Here is a 23,506-nt window from a genome sequence, read left to right as displayed (position 1 = left end):
GTCATTTGACCAATTTGAAAGGGACTTAAATTAAAGAGGTCTTCCAGTAATGATTATTTTACCAGTGCCCGAATTAGAATAAAATAACTTTTTTTGTTCTTTTGTTTGTGCACGCTGAATAGCAGGGGGTGAGGAGGCAAGTTGGGACATGTATCCACTTGGAGGCCTGAGGGCGCGATGATATACATAGTTTATATGGGAAAGTGGGAGGGTGTGGAACTGCACCCGTTGGAGGTGAGAACAGGATATTCATCTTATAAATAGGAGTTGTTATTGTGGTCTGATGGTAAATATACATTAACTATGGAGAAATACTGGTTCAGACTACCACTACCCCACTTCGAGCATTGACTTTACACCATCTCCTGGTGTAAAAACTGACCCGTCTGAATAGAGCTTGAAAATTTATTGAGGTCCTCAAGTAACTATTATTTTATGCCAACGTCTGGAGTAAAACCAATCCCATCGGACAGTCTGAATATAGGGAAGTTTAAACAAATGTGCCTAAAGCCCCATGTCTTTGTCTTCCGCTGCCAACTTGTGTAATTCTGCTGAAGAGCTGATTGCTGTATACCGCAGCTATGCAGTCAAGTTAAGAACAGTGGCAACAGAAAGGTGACGTCCTATGCATACAACTTTAACCAAATGTAAATGATGAAAAAATTATGCCAAATATGTTCCTTAGTAATTGATTTAATTATGAGATGGTGATTTAAAAAATTATGTTGACTATTCTTGCAACTAGTAAGAGAGAGTGTTATAAAACAAATGTTCTGGAAATTTGCGCGTTAACATTTTTAATTTTCAGGAATTATTAACTTTGTGAAGGATATGTGCAGTCTCGTGACAAATGTACATTTTTTGCTCCCCTCCAATGTTTATGTGGGCAGAGTGGTGGCCCTGAGGCTGTAGATCTGTGCTGGCATTTGGAAGGTTGCCGGTTCGAATCCTATAAATGCCAGAAGTGATTCTACTCCGTTGGACCCTTAAGCAAGGCCCTTAATCTGCAATTGCCTCATCCTGGGTATGATGTTAACCTGCATCCAGCCCTGCAAGCAGGTCCTCCTCCAATTTGCAGGGAGAACTTGGGGGTTGGTGGCAGGATTGGCACTTCAGCCACTGAAAAAAAAAAAAAAAAAAAAAAAAACTCACATTGTTCCATTAGATTCAAACTAGTGTTGTGCTGAGGTGTTACCCGTTGCACATCTGCACGGTCCTAATTTGAGATCCTGAGGTGGTTCATCATATGGTGGTCAGTGCATGCTCCTAACCACAGTGTTTATGACAGACACTTATGTTAGGTTGCTGTTTATTGTTAATGATAGGTAACAAGCTCATCCAAACAGATTATAAATACTGGCATCCTTCAAGGGACCAACCACAATAATATTACATTTAGGAATGAGAAAACAAATATAACAAAATGGTGTAGGGATTATACCAAGCTCTGTATTTCACCAATTTTTTGTGGACTTGGAGGGTCTAAGAGCCAAATCTCAGATGGCATCAACAGAGCAACAGCAGAAACAATTGGCTACTTCAAATTTCTAGTTTACTGTTTAGATAAGAACAATAGTTTTATGTATAGATATGTATGTTTCAGAACAAGCATGTCAAACACGCGGCCCACATGACAGATCCTAGTTAGCACTAAACTTGTACAAAATGATTACAATCGTTTGTGATTGAATCATTCTGCATCTTCGGCGTTACTTATTGACTTTTCTTACTTCTGCCTTCTGACAAAAGCGCGTTTTCCCATGGCATTACGGTACTGGAAACGTCATCTGCTAGTGTAGCCACGAGCCTTGTCCAAAGTTAATGAGCCGCGACATTGCAACTGAAGTGCTAGGCTGTAGCAGCCTGGCAGCAGGGGCGGCTTTAGGCATGTGCAAACTCTGCACCTGCACAGGGCCGCCACGCCAATATATATTGACTATAAAACAGAAAGAGAAAATAACGACACAGCTGACGGCAATGTGGCCGAAAAACATTGTGTTTCTTGTTAATTAGTACACTGTATTTACTAATGTCGCTCGAGTCGGAGCTGTAAGCTATATGTAGTATTATAACGTTCTGCTGTAATGAGAATATCATGGGCCGCCACTTGGTTTTCAAGTTACAGACACGCGCATATAGAAGCATGTCATGAACACGAGGCAGCTATTCAGTGTCCGCAACTGACGTGGCTATCTGCCGTGCATAAGATACCATATTGACATTGGCGTGCAAAGGGGCCACCGATTCTTTCTCTGCCCAGGGCCACCACAAGCCTACAGCCGACCCTGGCAGGCTACACTACTGGCTGGGCTGCTGAGACTGGCCACTGGGCAGAACTGACCATCACGAGTAGTAATAGCTCGCATATTTTCACGTTTCTTTGCTGTAGTTTTATGTTAGTATAAATTGCTTTTCTTTAAACTTTAAGTGTTACATTTTTTAAAGTTTTCAGTATTGGAAAGAAAGCTACAGTAACTTTGTATAATAGTATTTGTTACAGTGCGGCCCGCTGACGCACGTATGGCAGTCGAAGCAGCCCACCAATGGTAGTGAATTTGACATGCCTGTTTTAGAGTTGTTTTGAGGATGGAAACTATCCAGGTATTGAACTATTCAATTTGCCCCAAAGAGCATGTGTAAGGTACTGATATTGGACGAGAAGACCCGACTCTCACTCGGCATTCTGATTCATCCAAAAGGTGTTCAGTAGGATTGAGGTTAGGGCTCTGTGCAGACGACTCGAGTTTCTCCAGACCAAACTCATTAAACCATGTCTTTATGGACCTGTTTTTTGTGCACTGGAGCACAGTCATGCTGGAATAAAAAAAGACCCTGCACAAACTGTTTCTGAAAGTGCAGAATTGTCTAAAATGTCTTTGTATGCTGTAGTATTAATAGTACCCTTCACTAGAACTAATGGGCCTAGTGCAAACCCTTTTAAAACAAACTTTAAAGTAGGCACTATGCAGTCCAGAAGGTAGCGTTTTCATAGTATTTACCAAACCCAGATCCATCCATCATACTGCTAGATAGTGGAACATGATTCATCATTCAAGCAAATACTTTTCCTTTCCTCCAGAGTCTAAGGGCAATGTGGTTTACGCCACTCCATCCGATGACTGACATCATGTATAGTGATCTTAGGCTAGTGTGCAGCAACATGACAATTTCATGAATTCCCTGATGCACAGTTCTTGTGCTGATGTTTCTTTCAGAGGCAGTATGAATCTCAGTTGTGAGTAATGCAATAGAGGATTGGCCATTTTTATGCGATGTGCACTTAAGCACTCGGCAGTCTTGCTCTAAGAGTTCGTGTGGTTTACCGCTTTGTGGCTGAGCTGTTGTTGCTCCCAGATGCTTCAACTTCACAATATTAGCACTTATAGTTGACTAGGGCAGACCTAGCAGAGCAGAAATTTCACATAATGACTTGTGGCAAAGGTGGCACGTTTAAAGTCATTGTGCTCTTCAGTGTGACCAATTCCACTGCTGATGTTGGTCATTGGAGAGTGCATGGCTGTGTGCTTGATTTTATACATCTGTTAACAAAGGGTGCAACTGAAACACCTGAAGTCAGTAATTTAGAGGGGTGTCCACACACTTTTGGCCATAAAGTCAGTAATTTAGAGGGGTGTCCACACACTTTTGGCCATAAAGTCAGTAATTTAGAGGGGTGTCCACGCACTTTTGGCCATAAGGCACAAGTAAAAACAATTATTCAGTTTACCTTTATTACACTTTTACAGAAACTAAAAAACAAAGGTTTGCCCCTATAGGTTATTTATTGACTTGTTGCTTCTCCACTATAGCCTATGCTTGTTTTATTTTAAAATTTAGTATCGTTTGTTAACATAGCGATTTCCTGATAAATACTAAAAGCAAGTTTATTGTCATCTGTAGACAGAACAATGAAATTTGTACTTGCATGTCTCCTCAGAACAGCTGACTAAAATACAATACAAAGAAAGTTAAATATATTAAAAGTATACTGGGCATATAACATATATAGTATATACAATATGCATTTGTAAGTACAGTGGACCCTTGACTTACGAACTCAATTCGTTCGCGAGGGCTGGTTGTAACTCAAGTTGGTTGTAAGTCAAGACTATTTTTCCCATAAGAAATAATGGAAATACCCATAATTCGTTCCGAACCTCCCACAGCAACACTTACTTAACCTTTTCATTATAAAAAAGTGTTGTATAATGTGCATAATTTACCAAAACACCAATAATTTTTCTAATGTACTTACCAAAAAGTTATAAAAAGTGCCTACCCTACCAGAAACAACAATTTCATACTGTACTCACCATTTAATTTGACATCTTTGGGCTGCAGGAAGGGAGGAGGAGGAGAATGAAATGGAAGGTGGTTATTGTTTGGAAGGAGCCCCCTTATACAAATCTTTTCTTTGTAAAACGGTCGAGATGGTGGATTTCGACATGCTGTATATATTAGCGAGATCGGTCACATGAACATCCATCCATCCATCCATTTTCCAACCCGCTGAATCCGAACACAGGGTCACGGGGGTCTGCTGGAGCCAATCCCAGCCAACACAGGGCACAAGGCAGGGACCAATCCTGGGCAGGGTGCCAACCCACCGCAGGACACACACAAACACACCCACACACCAAGCACACACTAGGGCCAATTTAGAATCGCCAATCCACCTAACCTGCATGTCTTTGGAATGTGGGAGGAAACCGGAGCGCCCGGAGGAAACCCACGCAGACACGGGGAGAACATGCAAACTCCACGCAGGGAGGACCTGGGAATCGAACCCAGGTCCCCAGATCTCCCAACTGCGAGGCAGCAGCGCTACCCACTGCGCCACCACTCTCATTTCCGCACAATTTCCTACTTCGTTTCGATTGTGATCGCTTTTCTTTACCTTCATTACCTTCTCTTCCTTCCTTAGCAATTATCGAAAAAAATTATATAAATCATTGCACTGACTGAAATTACATCCACAAACACATGTATCTTGGCTCCGACTGATGCTTACAAACGCTCTCGGCTGTTTGTTTACAATAGCGCAAGCAGATGCACGTGACCACATTCAGGTCGTAACGAAAGATGTTGGTTGTAAATCAAAACAAAAATTTTGGTCGTAAATCAAGTTGTTCGCATGTCAGGCCGGTCGTATATCGAGGGTCGACTGTATTGTGTATTTACACACACAGTTTGTTATGTTATATAATTTGTTCCTATGTTTGACTGTTCAGTAAACTTATGATTTATGGGTAGAAACTGTACTAATGGTCCTGCACCATTTGCAACAAGTGAGGAGGGAGAAAAAGAGCTGCTCAGGATGGCTAAAGCCTTTTAATTTTACTGTTTGCATTTCTAAGGCAAGGAATTTTGTATACATCCTTAACAAAAGGCAGCTCGGTGCTGGTAATATTCTGTATCACCTTCTCCACCCTCCGCAATGCTTTATGATCTTGAGTAGGTACTGTATTGGGATGTGATGCACCTGTTGAGGATGGACTCCACAGTGTACCTGTAGAAGTTCATGAGAACAGATGGAGAAATGCAAGCTGTCCTCAGAAGTCTGCCCAATTAAGTTTATCATTAATAGTCACTCCAAGAAATTTAAAGCTGCTCACCCTCTCAACAGCATCCCACTCCAATATAGATAAAATTGTTATGACTTTTTCACTTTCTGAAGGCAATTGACCAGCTCTTTGATTTTGTTCACATTAATGGTGTGGTTGTTGTCCTGGCACCATTGAATCTGTAGATAACCCTCTTCTCTGTAAACTGTCTCATCATTACTGGTGATCAGGCCTATAATGGTGCTTTCATCAGCAAATTTAATAACGGAGCAAAGAAGGATTTACAGAAGGGGGCTCAGCGCTGTATTCTGTGGAGTGCCTGTGTTGAAGGTTACTATGGTGGATGTGATGCTGACAATTTTTAAATACTGAGGTGTATTGGTTAGGAAGCCCAACTCAGGACAAAAATATTTTTGCAAGATCCACAATCCAAAAACATCCCTTTTCTACCTGAAACCATTATGCATTTGAGAATAAGGATAATACATGTTTTTAAAGGAAGAAAAGCATGATTTAATAATTGTAATTGATTATCATTGCAACCACAAATTTCAACGTTACTGGGAATGTTTTAACATTATTAAATGACTTCCAGGTGCTGATCACAAAGTCCATAACAAGAACAGAGAGTACATTGCTGTTTTTCACAGCCATTAACAGCATAACAGAGAGCATTGTTGATCATCACAGTCCATAGCAGTGTAACAGACAGCATTTGTGATAATCACAGCCCATAGCAGTGTAACAGACAGCATTGCTGATATTCACAGCCCATAACAGCGTAACAGACACTATTGCTGATCATCACAGCCCATAACAGCAGTTAACATACAACACGTTACTGATAAATGCAGTTTCTCTTTGATGTTCCCCTTTCTCTTTCCTGTATCCCCACCTGAAGGAAAATAGAAATAGACTTTCAGTTCTACTGCAGCCTATATTAGTATTTTAGACTAGAAGGGGTTATTAGAAGAGCAATATTGTGCTTACTTCACTCAGTGCAATTTCTGACACTCCTGCTGCTCAAGGGATTTGTAGTCGAGCTCTGCACTAGAAACAGCAATCTGAAGGGTCTCTGTTGTGTGCTGCTGAATCAGTCAGTTTTGGTAAAACATTTTAATTTTGAGAGTGCAGTGAAAGCTGCCTCACACTCATATGTGGATGGAAACATTGAGATGATGTGTCTTGCAAGTTTGGAGATGTTTGAAAGATGCCCTGCCAGTTTCCAAAAGGCTACTACATCTTTCATCTAAAACTGACAGTGAAGTTCATCGGAGCCCTTTGACTCTGCAAAGTCCAGGTCAAGCTGCATAAGTCTAAGCTGGTCACTTATTTACTTCATTTTATCAATTTCAGTCAGGAATGGATTTTCACAAGTAGAAAAACATTGCCTTGGTTCTTGAAGCTGTGGGATCTTGATTTGTAGTTTAGCTTGAGCTCTGTTAGCACATCACAGAATTGTGACTGACAGGCCAAGAAAAGAGAAATGCTTAGAAAGGGTGTGTGTATAGTCTCTGTCCACCAAGCCTCCAATTAGACATTCTGCAAACTTTTGTTTTTTATTCTACCAGAAGGTAATAGTCTTCTATTTGTGTGTTTTTATGGTACTCCCTGATGAATCAGAAACTTTGCAGAAGATTTGTGTGTTGATTTGTTTTTAATAAATTGGCACAGTATGAAACCATTTTCTAAGCCTAGAAAGTAACTTGAAAAAAGTTGACCTATGTGCTGCCCATTGAGTATCTCTTGTCTGTGGTAATGTGGTATGTGCATCAGGTGGATAAAATACATTTTTTAATGTTACCAGATGCTAGCTATCACCAATTTACATTTCAAGGCAAATGATTTTATGTGAATGATCATTACAAACTGTGAATGTGCAGTTTTAAACTTGACTGTTTAAGTGTTCAGTTATGTTTGTTCTTTCAGATATTTGGTACACAGTTAAATATCTATTGCATCAATTTACATTGCATAGTATTTGTGGATAAAGTTGACATCTGAAGCATGCTGTAAATATTGGCTATATAATGAATAAAAATCATATCCTTCCTCATACACTATACAGCTGTACATACTTCTGTAAAACTGTGTGTGTTTGATGTAAGAATACACAGCAAATATACTTTTGACTGCAAAAGTCCTGCGTTATTTTCTACATAGTTATCCAGGCTTCCTTGCATTTGCCCTGCTTAACCTCATTTCCATTGCTTAAATATATAAAAAGTTTATTATTGAAATAATTAACAGTTTAAATAGCGACATGAGTTTTAACTGATATTCTGAACCTGAAAATATTACTATACATGGTACACTTCCTCTTTCAAAATGTCCTGGCAAAGTCTTTTGGGGCACAAGAGCCACATCAAAGAGACATTCATTATAAAAATCCTTTACAATGGTTTTGGAGAAACTACATATATTGTAGATATGTGGTAACTTAGGAAACATTCGAATAAAATATGTATTACATTGACAATATTTTAATTTTTCCTCTATTTCAAAATGTAAATAAATATCTATACATATTAAGTTAAAAATATACAGTAAATGAAAAACATAATTCGTTGAAAAGTAACCATATACTTAAGAACAGAACTCTCATACAGGGTGCTCCTAACATTATAAATGTTTACTGTGATTTAAACTGACACTTGATTATACTATGAAAAGGCTTTATCTACCTGCATTGAGTGTTTGAGCTACTAGGCTTACTGACTGACGCATCTTTGAGGTCACAACAGTTTGCAGCTGTTGTCTTATATTATCCATCACCTGTTACTTCTCCTTGTCAGTTCTCTTCTGGGCCCTTTGCCATAATTTTAACTTTGATTTTGTTAGCCATATTCTTGCAGCATTATTTTGTAAATCTAATACGTTGTAACAGATACCTGTATTTGTGAAAGATGTAGTTAAAACTTGCTATATAAGTTATGCTGCATTTTGTTCTGCTTATGATTTTTACAACACATACTTGATTACATTTTATACTGATCAAATATGATTTTTTTAAAATATTTATTTTAGCCTGTTATCATTGGTGCTGTTCCAGCACATAATTTGGAAAAGGGGTTAATTAAACAATCTAATTCTTTGAACTTAATTAAAGTTATAATTCTGTGTTTATGGTGTAAATTAATAGTAATACTTTAAATATTGATCATTCAGTAATTAACCAGAATTGATAGATTTTGATTTTAACACACAGCCAGCTTGTAATTTCATGACTGAATGAGTAATTGCTTTAAAAAAAAAAAAAAAAAAACTTGACCCAATCTTATAAATGATAATTTTACAGTCTTAAGTCAAAATCATGTAAAACTGGCTTTTGTCTGACTGGTAGTATTATAAGGTGTGACTGGTAGTATTATAAGGTGTTTGGAGAAAGTAGGTTTACTATCTGTAAAATTGACCTTAGTCAAAGAGAAACTAAAATGAAAATTTTGCATTGGCCAATTTTGTACAATTTATTGCTATATGCCATTAGGGGTATCACAAGTAGTGCTGGGCGGTATACCGGTTCATACCGAAAACCGTTTTTAATTTTTTTTTATGATATGGATTTTTCTTATACCGCAACACCGGTTTAAATTGCCTAAATGACGTTCGGAACGTGGCGCAGCGGGAAACTTCAAGTGGGGACATTTTTCACTGCTACACCGCTAAACACAGATTTGTTGCACTAGGGCTCTTTTTCACTGCTACACCACCAAATAGTGGGCAGTAGCATAGGAATGCTGCGCGGTGAAAATGGACAGAGAGCTGAAAAAAATGAGTCACGTCTGTCGCCTGGAGATGCTTTAGTTTTAAAAGGTCAGATGTGTAAATACTGTTTCTATAGTACTGGGTAATACTGCAAGCCAAGTTGTACTTTTATTTGTTTTCAATACAGTGTAATGTACCTGGGTACTGTGTAAAATTGTGACGACATGTTGACTTTATTCTCATACTTTGTCATTAAAGTAGAACATCGTAAACTAAACTTCATCGTAAAATGAATATTTAATTTACTAGATTTTCTCAAACCCCGTCATAAGTTATATAGCACATTAAATGCTTTGTGTTAAGTGTTCCCCGAGCTTCTTAAACTGACTTCCTCTGCACTAAGAGGAGGCACCGGCACCAGCAGCGATCGCCGCACAGAATCCATTCACATGATATTCATGCTTTCTGAACATTTAGAATGCCAAGATAAATACTTGATATAAATAAATACTTGATATAAATTCTAAATTTTCAGAGAGCAGGAATATCTGGGACAACTGGGTCGGGGAACACAACACAAAGCATTTAATGTGCTACATTAACTTATGACGGGGTTTGAGAAAATCTAGTAAATTAAACAATGATTTTAGGATGAAGTTTAGTTTACGACATTCTACTTTAATTATAAAGTAAACTATGAGAATAGAGTGGAAATGTCGACTTTAATCTCGACATAAACGGCGAGAATAAAGTGGAAATGTCGACTTTATTTTCGACGTATAGTTTTTTTTTTCTTCCCTATGTCCGTATTTTTTTTTCTTCACCGTGGCCCTAATACGATTCCGTAGGGCTATACCACAAATACAATTATAAATGCAAGTTGCAGTTGTATTATTTATGTATATAGCTTAGCTTGAAGCAAGGTCCATATTAATGCAGTTTGCCTAAATGATAGTTCAGTTGGTAAAGATGTCAATAATAATAATAATAATAATACATTTTATTTATATAGCGCCTTTCCCATGCTCAAGGCACTTACAGAATATAATGAAGAACTGCAGCGTATACAGTATATAGCATTGTACAAACCAGATAAATAAATAAAGAAGATTAAGACAGTGAATTCTGTCATCACCAAGATTGCACTTGTTTTATTTTATTTTAATTTGGTGAATACTGTGTAATGCACCTGGGCTTTTGAAGCCTTGAAGTAATAGTGCAACTATCAGTAATAATACAGTTATTTATTTTATTGTTATTATTTATTAGTTTAAATATTATGCAGTTTAATGATGGTAAAGTTGTTTAAAAAGTCACTTTAACGTGTCAGTGGACAGAGATTGTTAACATTAACAGAAAGTATAGTTGTTTTACAAAAAATATTTATTTATTCCTTTTCTAAGACATGTTCAGTGCAATACAACTTTTGACAAGCACTTCTGGATATTCTAAGTCTAAATACCTCTTTGGATGGTTGAAAATATGTTGTCAAAATTATAATTTAAGTTTTTGCAAAATTTGTTAAATAAAAAGGTTCTATATTTTGACTGCATCTGTCATGCAATGTGATTTCCTTCTCTTCATTAGTGCCACCCCCCTGAAAAGTATCACTTTATGGGGCAATGCAAACCTGTATTAATACTTGTGTGCACATTAAAATGTTTTTTTTGTACAATGTACAATGCTCATGACAGTGGAATAGGTTATTCTTAGCCAGCCTACTGCAGTAATTGCAGTGGAAAATGTGTTTAACATCCACTCATGCATGGGAAAAAAATACCGTTGAATACCGTGAAACCGGGATCATTTAGAAAAATACCGTGATATAGAATTTTGGTCATACCTCCCACCCCTAATCACAAGCATTCAATTTAGGGTCACTATCAATAGTTTTGTAAGCTGTTAATCTATCAACTATTTTATTATCAATTTTTGTTACAAATTTTGCCCAAATAATTCAAGTAGGTATACAAAAAAATGCTGTATTTGAATTTTTTATTGAATAGTTTAATGTATTGAACTTGAAGGCAAAAGACATAAAATCATCCAGACAATGATGATGTGTGTGAGTAAGGCACATTTAAAATTTTACGTGAAGTCTCAAAAATAAATGTGTTTCTGTCTTAGCTTGAATATTAGAAGTCTGAATAAGTGATCATATAAATATGTATGTAAATATACTCTAAGACTCATTACATTACACTCTTAAAAATAAAGGAGCCAGAGAGGTTCTTCAGAGGGATGCTATAAGGGAACCATTTTTGGTTTCCTTAAAGAGACATCTACATAAACGTTCCAGAAAGAACTATTATTTATATCAGTAACAGGTGGTAATAGATTTGTGAAATGCCATTGAGTTCCTGATTTTAAAAGAACTGTTCCTGCATATAATAACAGGCAGATTTTCTTGATTTGTTAGTATGCAACTAGGTAGGATACTGCACATTAAAAAATCACTTTTGCCCACATATTAGGAAACTTTTTAAAGACCAAAGAACAAACTTCACATACAGGGAGCCCTTCCCAAATTGTTTTTTTTTTTCCCCCAAGAAATGGCTCTATGACGAACCACACAACCCAGGAAAGTGATGTTAAAAAAAACAGTATTATTCATTGACGTTTTGCATACATCTGCAGTGTTTATTTATTTATTTTTCTATATTCAAGAGGGCTGGCTCAGCTACCATATTTGGCATAAAGCGAGATAATGATGTTTGTAGAATATAAATGATGCCAGTTTAAAGCACAAGCTAGGGGAGGGCAACTCCTAACTTTTGAAGAGGAGGCTAAGGTAAAACCAATGAACTACATTTTTGCAGCTGCAGTGGCTTAAATGAACTTCCGTCACTGTTAATTTTAGCATTTACTACTAAGTTAAGTACTTAATTCTGAAGGGGTAACATCTGCAGTGTTTTTTTTTGTTTTTTTTTTTATTTCCTGTAGTTGGTTATTGCCATTTTTTTTAATCCAGGCCATGTTTCAGTGTGACTTTTATATGTAGGTTCTTTGCAGAGCTGTTCTTGTACTTGATTTTTTACTGTTCTTGTCAGACATTAAATGTAAAAATGTAAGCAAGCAGTGTTGACAGTACAAATGTAGATTATCATATCAGTGCAACGTGTGCAAAGTTAATCCATCAAAAATCCTGTTTGCAATTGTATCAAACAGAAGATCACTAAAATGTTTAAGCTAAAAATTGGCCTCTTTGCTTCAGACTTGCAATGAAAAGGATGAAGGAAAAAAATATTTTCAGTGCAGAGCACTTGATTTGTGGTATTCCAAAATTAGCCTGATTATTGACTATGATTTATTTACAATTGCAGAAAATACCAAAAAATAGCATAACAAATCAGTTGTTTATATAGGATTCTATCACTAATATGTAGTTTTCTTTCTCATCCACAAGATGACAGGAATCGCAAGTTGCCTGCCTTGGCATAAATATCTGACAAAATGTGGATATGTAACTTTGCCTGAAATTAAGCTAGCAAGTACATACAATGGACTAGTCACTTGTATTTACTATAGATGGCCTGTGCATTGAAACATCTTACTTTAACGACCTTGCAAGTGATAAAGTGGTACCTGGCAAGTGTATTTAGCAGCCTGACTGTATTTAGTTAATGTTATCTGAAGAAATACTGCGACTCTACCATCTGTCCCAGTGCTACACACTAGCATGAATTTAAGTTCTGCATTACTAAAAGAAGAATTGTTAGATAACTAAATTAGTGTAAGTGCCTTATTTATGGTACGAGCAAGAACAATTAATCAATTAATATCCTCACAGGTGGTGCAGTGGTAGTGCTGCTGCTTTGCAGTAAGGAGACTGTGGAAGATTGTGGGTTCGCTTCCCGGTTCCTCCCTGTGTGGATAGCGCTTTCAGTACTGAGAAAAGCGCTATATAAATGTAATGAATTATTATTATTATTAATTAGGAAAATATAATTGCATTAATAATTTTATGCCGATTAAACAATTATACTTTATTGAATAATTGCGGCAGCTTTAAATCAAGTTACTGAAGTATAATAAAGTATAAAGTATGAATAAAGAATGGTATCAAAACATCCTCCGAGAGCAACTTCTCTCAACAATCCAGGAACAGTTTGGTGATAAACAATGCCGTTTCCAGCATGATGGAGCACTGTGCCATAAGGCAAAATGATAATGTAAGTGGCTCAGGGAACAAAACTGAAATTTTAGATCCATGGCCAGGAAACTCCCCAGACATTAATCCCATTGAGAACTTGTGGTCAATCCTCGAGAACTGGGTGGACAAACAAAACCCCACAAATTCTGACAAACTCCAAGCATTGATTATGTAAGAATGGGCAGCCATCAATCAGGAATTGGCCCAGATGTTGATTGACAGCAGGCCAGGGTTAATTACAGAGGTCTTGAAAAAGAAGGACCAACACTGCAAATATTGACTCTTTGCATAAACTTAATGTAATTGTTAATAAAAGCCTTTGAAACTTATGAAATGCTTGTAATTATACTTCAGTATACCATAGGAACATCTGGCAGAAAGATCTAAAAACACTGAAGCAGCAAACTTTGTGAAAACAAATACTTGTGTCATTCTCAAAACGTTTGGCCGCGGCTGATTTTGGTGGATTTATTAAAGGAATACTCCATCCAAAAAAGATTTTTTTTTTATATGTTACTTTACCCCATGTCATTTTTAGTGATGGCCAACAAAATAGTGTAATCTCCTGTTTTCAAACAGAAGGGAAAGAAAAAAGTTTATTTTAGAATTAAACATAATGTTATCCAGTACTGCACAATGGCAAACATTATGAAAAATATGCTTGGAAAAAAGAATAAAAAAATCTCATGTTACTTCTGTTGCAAAATTGATTTGTCTGTTTTCTAGTCATATGTCCAATACATGTTGAAGACATGAATTTTTTTTTCATGGGTCAGGGTTGATTTATTTCAAATCTCGTTTTGTTAAAGTTGATTTGCTTGTATGGAAAGTTATGTGATTCTAATAAAATGTTTAAAAAAACATGCATTTTTTTGTAATACTATTGTTAAATTTGTACTTCAGGAGAAATCTGTACACATTATAGATAAGAACCACATTACCATGACACTACACTTCTGAATTAAAGACAGGACTATTGACCAGTGAATGAGGGGGAGAGGCGGATCTTAATTTCAAAAGCACAGCTTTATGGGAATGCATTTTGTGTTTGATGTGCACTGAATTTTCCAAACAATGTGCCTGAAAGCACAACTTGTCTGAAGTATATCTTAAAAGGTCATTAATTAAACCACTGAAACCTATTGTGTAAGTTAGCTGTTTTCTAAATTGGGGAATTGGATAAATCATTTTATGTCAATGGTTTGATATTTTGTTTGTCTTAATGCTGATAACATTAAATTGGCACAAGGACAACCAGGACAGTTATGCTTTTATGTTGTCTCAGGTTACTGGAACACTCTCCACTCTTGGTATCTGCTGAAACTGCCAGCCTGCAGGGAAAGTAATAATATAACACTGTATTATGCACAGCTCTTTAAATACCTTATGTTCAGACCATACGTAGTCCACACTATTAGTTGCCATCTTTGCACCTGTGCAAAATTTGACATACTTCTTTATCTTATTTACAATCACTATACAGAGAGTTTCAACACAGTGATGTGTTGTCACTTGCCTAGAGTGTACTGGTATGATCAATATTTCAGTTCTTGAAATGATTGTTAACACTCAACAGTCAATGTTACATTTTATTTGATAGTCATTTATGTAATGTTACCAATAAGTTGTCTCAATTTATCATATTGATGATTGTTTTTTTACATTAACTGATTTAAAAATAAAGTTCCTGCTGTGTGTTCATTAAACTAGTTAAACTGAACTGTCTTTACAGTTTGTGAATAAAAATTAATTTTAATTAAAATATTCAAATTAGTTACAAGGATGAACTATAAATGTAAAATCATGCAGAAGTTGAAGCTCTGGTGGTTGTGTATGACATTATGATGTGATGTTGTGATACTTTTTTGACCACAAATCTACTGAAGGAAATTAATCCTATTGCCCCATATTTCCTCATCCTTCCTGTTTGCTGGTTTGTATTCTTTGCATTCTCACTTTTGTCCCACATCCAAAAAGTTCATGTATGTTAATTAGCAACTTCTTACTGACATTTTGGTAATGAGTGTGTACATGCATGCATGGCAATATCTTTGAACTGGAATGGTGTCTAGAGCTTCCACCAAGGAGGGAATGCAAAAATCATGTTCCCATTTTCATGTTTTGTTTACTTTTATTGTTCCTACTACCCCTTCAGACAGTACCCAACCAGAATTAACACACCCACTATTAATTCAATGTTCAGAAGTTTTCAAAGTGAAGTTTATAGTGGAGCATACAGTGGTACCTCTGGTCACGACTGTAATTCATTCCAAAACTCTGGACACGACCCGAACATAATTTCCCCATAAGATTGTATGTAAATACAATTAATCTGTTCCAGACCATACGATCTGTATGTAAATATATATATTTTTTAAGCACAAAAATAGTTAATTACTGTATACCATAGAATGCACAGGGTAATAGTAAACTAAATGTAAAAACATTGAATAACACTTAGTTTTCTCTGTTGTTCAAGGTTTTCTAACATTGTAAGAGTTCGCGCTAGACCCTTATGAACCTCTCACTGTAAACACTTTTTTTTAGTTTTAAGCACAGGGAGAAAATTTAAATGCCACTTCTCTTGTGAAACTTTTCAAACTATCCTCTACTGGCTTTAAATTCCTCCCCTTCACCACTCGAAGAAGGATTTTTTTTTTTTTTTCAGCAAATCACCATGAATCTTCCTGGCTTTCTCACATATGATCGCCTCGCTTGGTTAACATTGTAACTCCTTTTGCAACATCAGCTGCTTTGTTAGGCCCTGTATACGCAAACAAAAGAAAATGGGAAATGAAGAATGGGAAATTTTTGGCACGTACGAATGCACGTAGGGAAGCTGGCCACCAGTGTGTTTGTTAGCCACCAGAGCATGTGGTTGTGACCAGAGGCAAAATTTTGGCAAACTTTTTGATCGTAACCCGATTTGTACGTGTTCGGAAACGTTCATGACCACATGTTTTACTGTATTTGTAGACTGCAGTACAAACTCAGAAAGATGTGTTTTGAATGTTAACTTATGATATTGTGAGCTGCGAAGCTAATCGTACTCCCAAAAAGACACAGACACCCCTGGGAAAAACCCTAGGAAACCCCTAGGAAACATAAACAATCTACCTTCACATTTCTCCTTTCCCTTCTGGCCGGCTCTGTCGCGTAATCTGCCTCCCGCGCGATACTCCGCCTTGTCAAAAAGCCTGTACGGGCTTCTCCCAGTGGCTTACAACTGATTTCTTGCTTCTCCTTACCCCTCTCAGACATTCCCTCCTCCTGGGGAAACTGTCATCTCTGAATTGTCATGGAGGAGCACGTTTAAACTTTTGAAAAGAGACAGATGTTTGTTTGCAGTGTTTTGAATAAAGTTCCTTTATTTTCTTCAACCTCCTGTGTCTCTGAGCAAATCTGTGACCCAAGCGTGACAGTATATTGATTTCTATATTTTCCTGTCCTTAATGGCTGCTTGCAGCTATAGCTAATCTAAAATATGGAAACTGGAAACACTTGGAAATTGACGGCTAATTATTGTGTAAAATCACAGAGTAATTGAGCATGTGAAGTTTTAATACTGCCATATCAATACGTGTAAGGCCAAGTGCAGGCAATGGTTGGGAAAATGCAATGTGACAAAGGGCAGGGGTTTGTTGACTGACTAACTTTCAGACCCACTACTTAACTGCCAGCTGTGTTTTTGTACACGACGTGAATTTGTCAAAATGTATGGAAGATTCGGTATGACTGAAGTTCATTCTTTACATTTTAGACAACTTTATAGGCAACTCTAGAAATCCACACCTTCTGTCAAACACTTTGGGATGGTCTTGAGGCTAGCATGCCCAACTTATGAAGTGAAGGTGATGAGTTTAAAACTCAAATGTAGAAAAACTTTATAGCGAAACAAATCAATACAACAAAAACTATACATTCTGGTAATTTATAATAACAAACCAATTGTATTTGAGTTCAGCTGCTGTGACTACTGCATTTAAAATGTTTGAACTTCAAAAGCTCAAAGGTTAAACTTTAAATTTAAATAAAATTCAGAATCCAGAAAAGTCCTAAATGTGCATGCTAAATTTTGTGAGCTCCCAAGTAGTGATTTCAGCTTTACATACTTTAAGGTTTAAAAGGTCAAAGCTGAATAGAGGGAGTTCTACCAAATCCCAGTTAACTCTTTAAGACAAATGAGTCCAAATTGTCCACAAACTTTAATCAGAATCAACCTATTTGCTCTTGAGTTACACAATTTTTTTTTTCTTCAGACACAAACATGCATAGGTACTCGGACACAGGGACACATCTCTTTTCAAAAATGTTCAAAACAGATTCTTTTAAAAATATTTTTTTCTGTCTTTTTTCCCCATGAAAACAATGTTTTGTCCATACGTGTAATCAATTAAATAAATATCTTTCAACATATACTGACTCCTGATGACTGGTTTCAAATCCGGATTTAAATAATCCTACTAGGTGTTAAAAATGACTACACCAGTAGCTTTTAGAAAAGAGTCATTGTCTGTATTCACTTGATTTAGACTGAATACCTGCACGTGACAGTTGTTCCTGATTCTGCTTCATAATTTTGCATCAGAATGTTAAGTGGCCAGCAGTGAGCACATACAGTTAGGTCCATAAATATTTGGACAGAGACAACTTTTTTCTAATTTTGGTTCTGTACATTACCACAATGAATTTTAAATGAAACAACTCAGATGCAGTTGAAGTGCAGACTTTCAGCTTTAATTCAGTGGGGTGAACAAAACGATTGCATAAAAATGTGAGGCAACTAAAGCATTTTTTAGCACAATCCCTTCATTTCAGGGGCTCAAAAGTAATTGGACAAATTAAATAACTGGAAATAAAATGTTCATTTCTAATACTTGGTTGAAAACCCTTTGCTGGCAATGACAGCCTGAAGTCTTGAACTCATGGACTTCACCAGATGCTGGATTTCCTCCTTTTTAATGCTCTGCCAGGCCTTTACTGCAGCGGCTTTCAGTTGCTGTTTGTTTGTGGGCCTTTCTGTCTGAAGTTTAGTCTTCAACAAGTGAAATGCATGCTCAATTGGGTTAAGATCAGGTGACTGACTTGGCCATTCAAGAATTTTCCACTTCTTTGCTTTAATAAACTCCTGGGTTGCTTTGGCTGTATGTTTTGGGTCATTGTCCGTTTGTATCATGAAACACCGCCCAATCAATTTGACTGCGTTTAGCTGGATTTGAGCAGACAGTATTTCTCTGAACTCCTCAGAATTCATTCAGCTGCTTCTGTCCTGTGTCACATCATCAATAAACACTAGTGTCCCAGTGCCACTGGCAGCCATGCACGCCCAAGCCATCACACTGCCTCCACCGTTTTTTACAGATAAATGTGGTATGCTTTGGATAAATACATCTCCATACTTTTTTCTTGCCATCATTCTAGTAGAGGTTGATCTTGGTTTCATCTGTCCAAAGAATGTTTTTCCAGAACTGTGCTGGCTTTTTTAGATGTTCTTTAGCAAAGTCCAATCTAGCCTTTCTATTCTTGAGGCTTATGAGTGCCTTGTACCTTGCAGTGCACCCTCTGTATTTACTTTCATGCAGTCTTCTCTTTATGGTAGACTTGGATATCGATATGCCTACCCCCTGGAGAGTGTTGCTCACTTGGTTGGCTGTTGTGAAGGGGTTTCTCTTCACCATGGAAATGCGATCATCCACCACTGTTGTCTTCCGGGGACGTCTAGGTCTTTTTGCGTTGCTGAGTTCACCAGTGCTTGCTTTCTTTCTCAGGATGTACCAAACTGTATATTTTGCCACTCGTAATATTGTAGCAATTTCTCGGATGGGTTTTTTTCTGTTTTCGCAGCTTAAGGATGGCTTCTTTCATCTGCATGGAAAGCTCCTTTGACCGCATGTTGACTGTTCACAGCAAAATCTTCCACATGTAAGCACCACACCTCAAATCAACTCCATGCCTTTTATCTGCTTAATTGATAATGACAGAACGACGGACTTGCCCACACCTGCCCATGAAATAGCCTTTGAGTCAATTGTCCAATTACTTTTGAGCCCCTGAAATGAAGGGATTGTGTTAAAAAAATGCTCACATTTTTATGCAATCGTTTTGTTCACCCCACTGAATTAAAGCTGAAAGTCTGCACTTCAACTGCATCTGAGTTGTTTCATTTAAAATTCATTGTGGTAATGTACAGAACCAAATTAGAAAAAAGTTGTCTCTGTCCAAATATTTATGGACCTAACTGTATTCTGTGATTTGTTTCAAATGGGGTTTATTAACAAATGAAAAAAAAATTGCTCTTAAAGGACATTACATGAAAGTAATTCTCGAAAGGCCTCATAGGCATAGAGTGTAAAGGTAACGTGTTAAAGATGACAAAGCATGCAGGTGGCATTTGATTAAACTAATTAGTATTCCTCCTTTAATATTTTACAGCAAAAACTTGAGTCATCTGCCTTTTTTCAAAAAAGAAACTGAGTGGTTAACTTTTAGATTTTATGTATTCAGAATTCTATTTATAAATATTGATTTCCATTTATTTATTTTTTAGAAAGCATCAGCAATTCAAATAGTTTAATCAATTTCAATGCTTTTATTTGCTGATTATTTCAACTCCTGATGATCATAAGCTTACCACAAGCTTAAATCTGCAGCAGCATCTTTTACATTTCATAACTGTTCTTGTGAAATTTAACATTTCTTTTGTTGTTGGTTTTTATTTTTAGGTTGTTGGAAGAGGTGCCTTTGGTGTTGTCTGTAAAGCCAAATGGAGAGGAAAGGATGTGGCTATTAAGACAATAGAAAGTGAATCTGAAAGAAAAGCTTTCTCTGTTGAGGTAATAAAAGAATTTCTGGGGGTTTTTAAAACTTAGAGACTTTTTAGTGGAATATTTATTCTGCCTTCTAACAATGATCAAGTGCTTGCACATCACACAAAGCTGGTGGGAACAAGCAAGTTATGCTTTGGATCAGAGGCATTTATATTATGAGCCCAGATTTTTTTTTTTCTTTTTTCTGAAAGGGTGTCTATTTAACTGTTTGTTTTTAAAACAACAAATGTCCTGATATTCTAGCAGCAATGTGCTCAAGGCACACTCGTTCATACCTTTACATTTACATAAGATCAATTTACACTCTAGCTTTAATTAAAAAAATGTATTTTTAATCTTTACAAATTTGTTTGATGCTTTATAGTAGTTTGCACAGTAAAAGATATTTAAAGTTGATAACAGTGGGCAGAATGCCAGTCTGTTTTGGAGAGTTCATGTAAAAACACATTTGTTTGGGTTGCAATTTATATTATTTTCAATTGAAATTCACCACACCATAGTCTTGCTATTAAGTGTCTAGCAAATTTGATTCCTTTTTAAAGGCTTGTTGTCTATTCATTTACACATTTAAAGCTTTTTTCTACATAATAGGATGCTTTTTATGAAGCAATTTTAAAAATAGGGTGTCTAACTGTAAATGCTATAAAAGTACATCCCAGGTGGACAGAAAGCAAAATTCTGCCTCATTGATGTAGTTTAAACATAAAAGCTTGTATATTTTTGATTAATAGTAGCTAAAATGTTTTTGATTATAAATGTACAATTTCATAGTTCTGTTTTTGGATTTCAGTTAAGAAATCTAAGTTTGGAAGGTATTGCATCTCAGCATTAGCACTGGGTAGCAAATGCAGTATAATTATTTTTAAAGTGAATTCTGTATATAATGGATTTATAGAGAATTAAGATAATCAGCTGATCGTTCCAATTTAAAAACACAGATGTATGTTCAGTGCACTATAGGGTTTAAAAAGATGACATACTGTATATAAAACTGTTAGATATATTTCTGTATCTCTCTCTTATCCATAATGTGGGTGGGAAAAATATTTCTCTTTAATATAAAATCATATCACCAAATCTTTACTTTTTTTTTCTTCTTTTCTATCTTTAAGATTCTTATTTGGGGTTTTCTTTATGGATATATTTTTAGACAGAAATATTCTTAAATCATTCTTGTGCTAATATTTTTATGAGCTTTTACTTATGGTTGAAACAATGACCATAACAAAGTTTGAGTTTGTCTGTTTATTCATAATTGTTACCACAAAAAATAGTCATTTTTGGTAGCTGAAACTGAAGTTCAGCTTGTCTCTATAGGTTATATTAAGGGATTCAATTGTGAAAGACCTGCTCTGGGTATAAGCTTTTCATACTTTAGCAAGGTTGTTGCCCATTTTGTGGCTGCCACTGCACTAAGCATTAGTAAATAAAAATAGATGATTGTGAACCATAACTGGTGTACATCAGAAATGCACGTTTAATAATAAAAATACAGTTTTTGTGTAGTAAACTTTTTTTTTATTGTTAAGATGTATTAGGGTTTGAAGTTTAGAAAAAAATCTAATTTTGATTTAGGCGTGAATAAGAACTATGACAAATTAGTAATAAACAATATGTAACAGGAAAATCTAGTCTGTGGAAGACATTTCTATACCAATATAAGACATTGAAAGTTTGAGATATGCAACCAACAGAAGTTTATAATTCTGATGATTTTTTTCTTTTTTAAGTCCTCGAGTCAGAAGTCAGATGCAGACTAACATCCTTATATTCTAAATAATCTATTACCTCAAGCAAGCCCACAATGCTGGTGGTATTGCAAATGATATCAGTCTGAGGTATTCAGTTGGGCTGGGTATTAGTACTAATGTCCTGATTCGATTCAAAATGTCCCGATTTGATCCAGTATCATCTTTATATTGATTCAATTAGTGTGCACTGATATATTTGAAAGGCTAGCTTTTTTTAGAGATTACTTAACCTTGCATAAAGAACAACATATATAATGTGATGAATTTTGACCAAAGAATTCATGGTATCAGAAAAGTGACAACAGCTTTTAACATACTGTATGTTCAAAAAAATTTTCAAAAACATAAAAGTTCTTCAAACGAGAAACAGTTTAGTATGACTTGCAATGCTCACTTCTTAGACAGACTAAGATTTTTATGTAAGAAAAGTAGCAGGTCTGTGTGTTCTGGCAAGAGGCAACTTCTGTGTGCAGTAAGAATATCGCCAGCTAAAGAGAGAACCCTCTCAGCAGGGCCACTGGTCCCAGGTACACAAAGGTAGTGCTTTGCTTGTTGGAACAAAAGTGGATACTTCTCCTCATGCATTCTCCACCATTTCAGTGGATTTTCAGAGAGTGGAACAGATTTCACATCTCTTTATATGCTCACTTCCTCTTGAACCCTAACTACAAGAGTGTTGTTTAATGATACTGCAGGCTCTGGTTCATAGGCTGCCCCAAGGAGATCCTCCAGTGCAGAGGACATCTTTGAACTTTTTGTGGAGTATGGACATCATCAGGCACTTTGCCAGGACTAACAGTGCGGATCTGTTGTACAGGTATAATCACTCCAACACCTGGAGAACCATCACATTCTTGCTACTAAGAGAGAAAATGATAAGAAATGAAAATAAAAATAATCTGCTTGAAAAGGAGGGAAATCACAAGCATTAAGTGCTATATTGTAGCCCCATGTGAATGCATTTTATGACAATGTTTTGCCTGTTGTTGCTTTAAGTGTCAAGGATAAATGTCAGTAACGTTTTATTTAAAGGGTGTCTACATAGTGACTTTCTAACATATGCATAAGCATGGAATGACATTTAAGAAGCAACACTTGATTAGTAGTGAACAGTTAACATAAGTACAGTATTAAGAAACATAAATTTAACAAATGAGGGAAATATTTATTCCATCAAGCTTGTTTGTTTAGTTGTGCCAATATTTACAAGATGTAGAACAAAATACTATTGCACTTTTTAAAAAAAAAAAACTTATTCACAGCACTGCACTCATTCAGAATTCACCATAATTTAACAAACATATGTATTGCCACATCAGAGTCCACTCATAAAATGCGGGTGCTTGCAAATATTGACATAAGTCATTATAAAAAATGTTATTCGGTATCTATTCTTGTGTTTTGAATCTTTGTGTAGGCACCGTTCATCTAAAATGTGATCCAAATTCACTCCACTGTTTCACATTTAAACTAATCTTGAATTAGTTGAAATTAAAGATGCAGCGG

The 23,506-nt window shown here is 36.2% G+C and overlaps 1 protein-coding gene across 3 annotated transcripts in view; it reads left to right on the top strand.

Moving 5' to 3' along the window:
* map3k7 (mitogen-activated protein kinase kinase kinase 7) overlaps window positions 1-23,506 on the top strand; it is a 147,882-nt gene that overhangs the window by 15,180 nt on the left and 109,196 nt on the right. For all 3 annotated transcript variants that reach the window (XM_051925451.1, XM_051925450.1, XM_051925452.1), the window contains exon 2: window positions 20,145-20,255. In XM_051925451.1, coding sequence (XP_051781411.1) covers window positions 20,145-20,255 — 111 coding nt within the window. The remainder of the gene's footprint in view (window positions 1-20,144; window positions 20,256-23,506) is intronic.

The sequence above is a fragment of the Erpetoichthys calabaricus genome, chromosome 3 (genome assembly GCF_900747795.2).
Source record: "Erpetoichthys calabaricus chromosome 3, fErpCal1.3, whole genome shotgun sequence".
NCBI lineage: Eukaryota > Metazoa > Chordata > Cladistia > Polypteriformes > Polypteridae > Erpetoichthys > Erpetoichthys calabaricus.
Note: the sequence above shows the minus strand (reverse complement) of the source record. Positions and strands in the feature narration are given on the sequence as shown.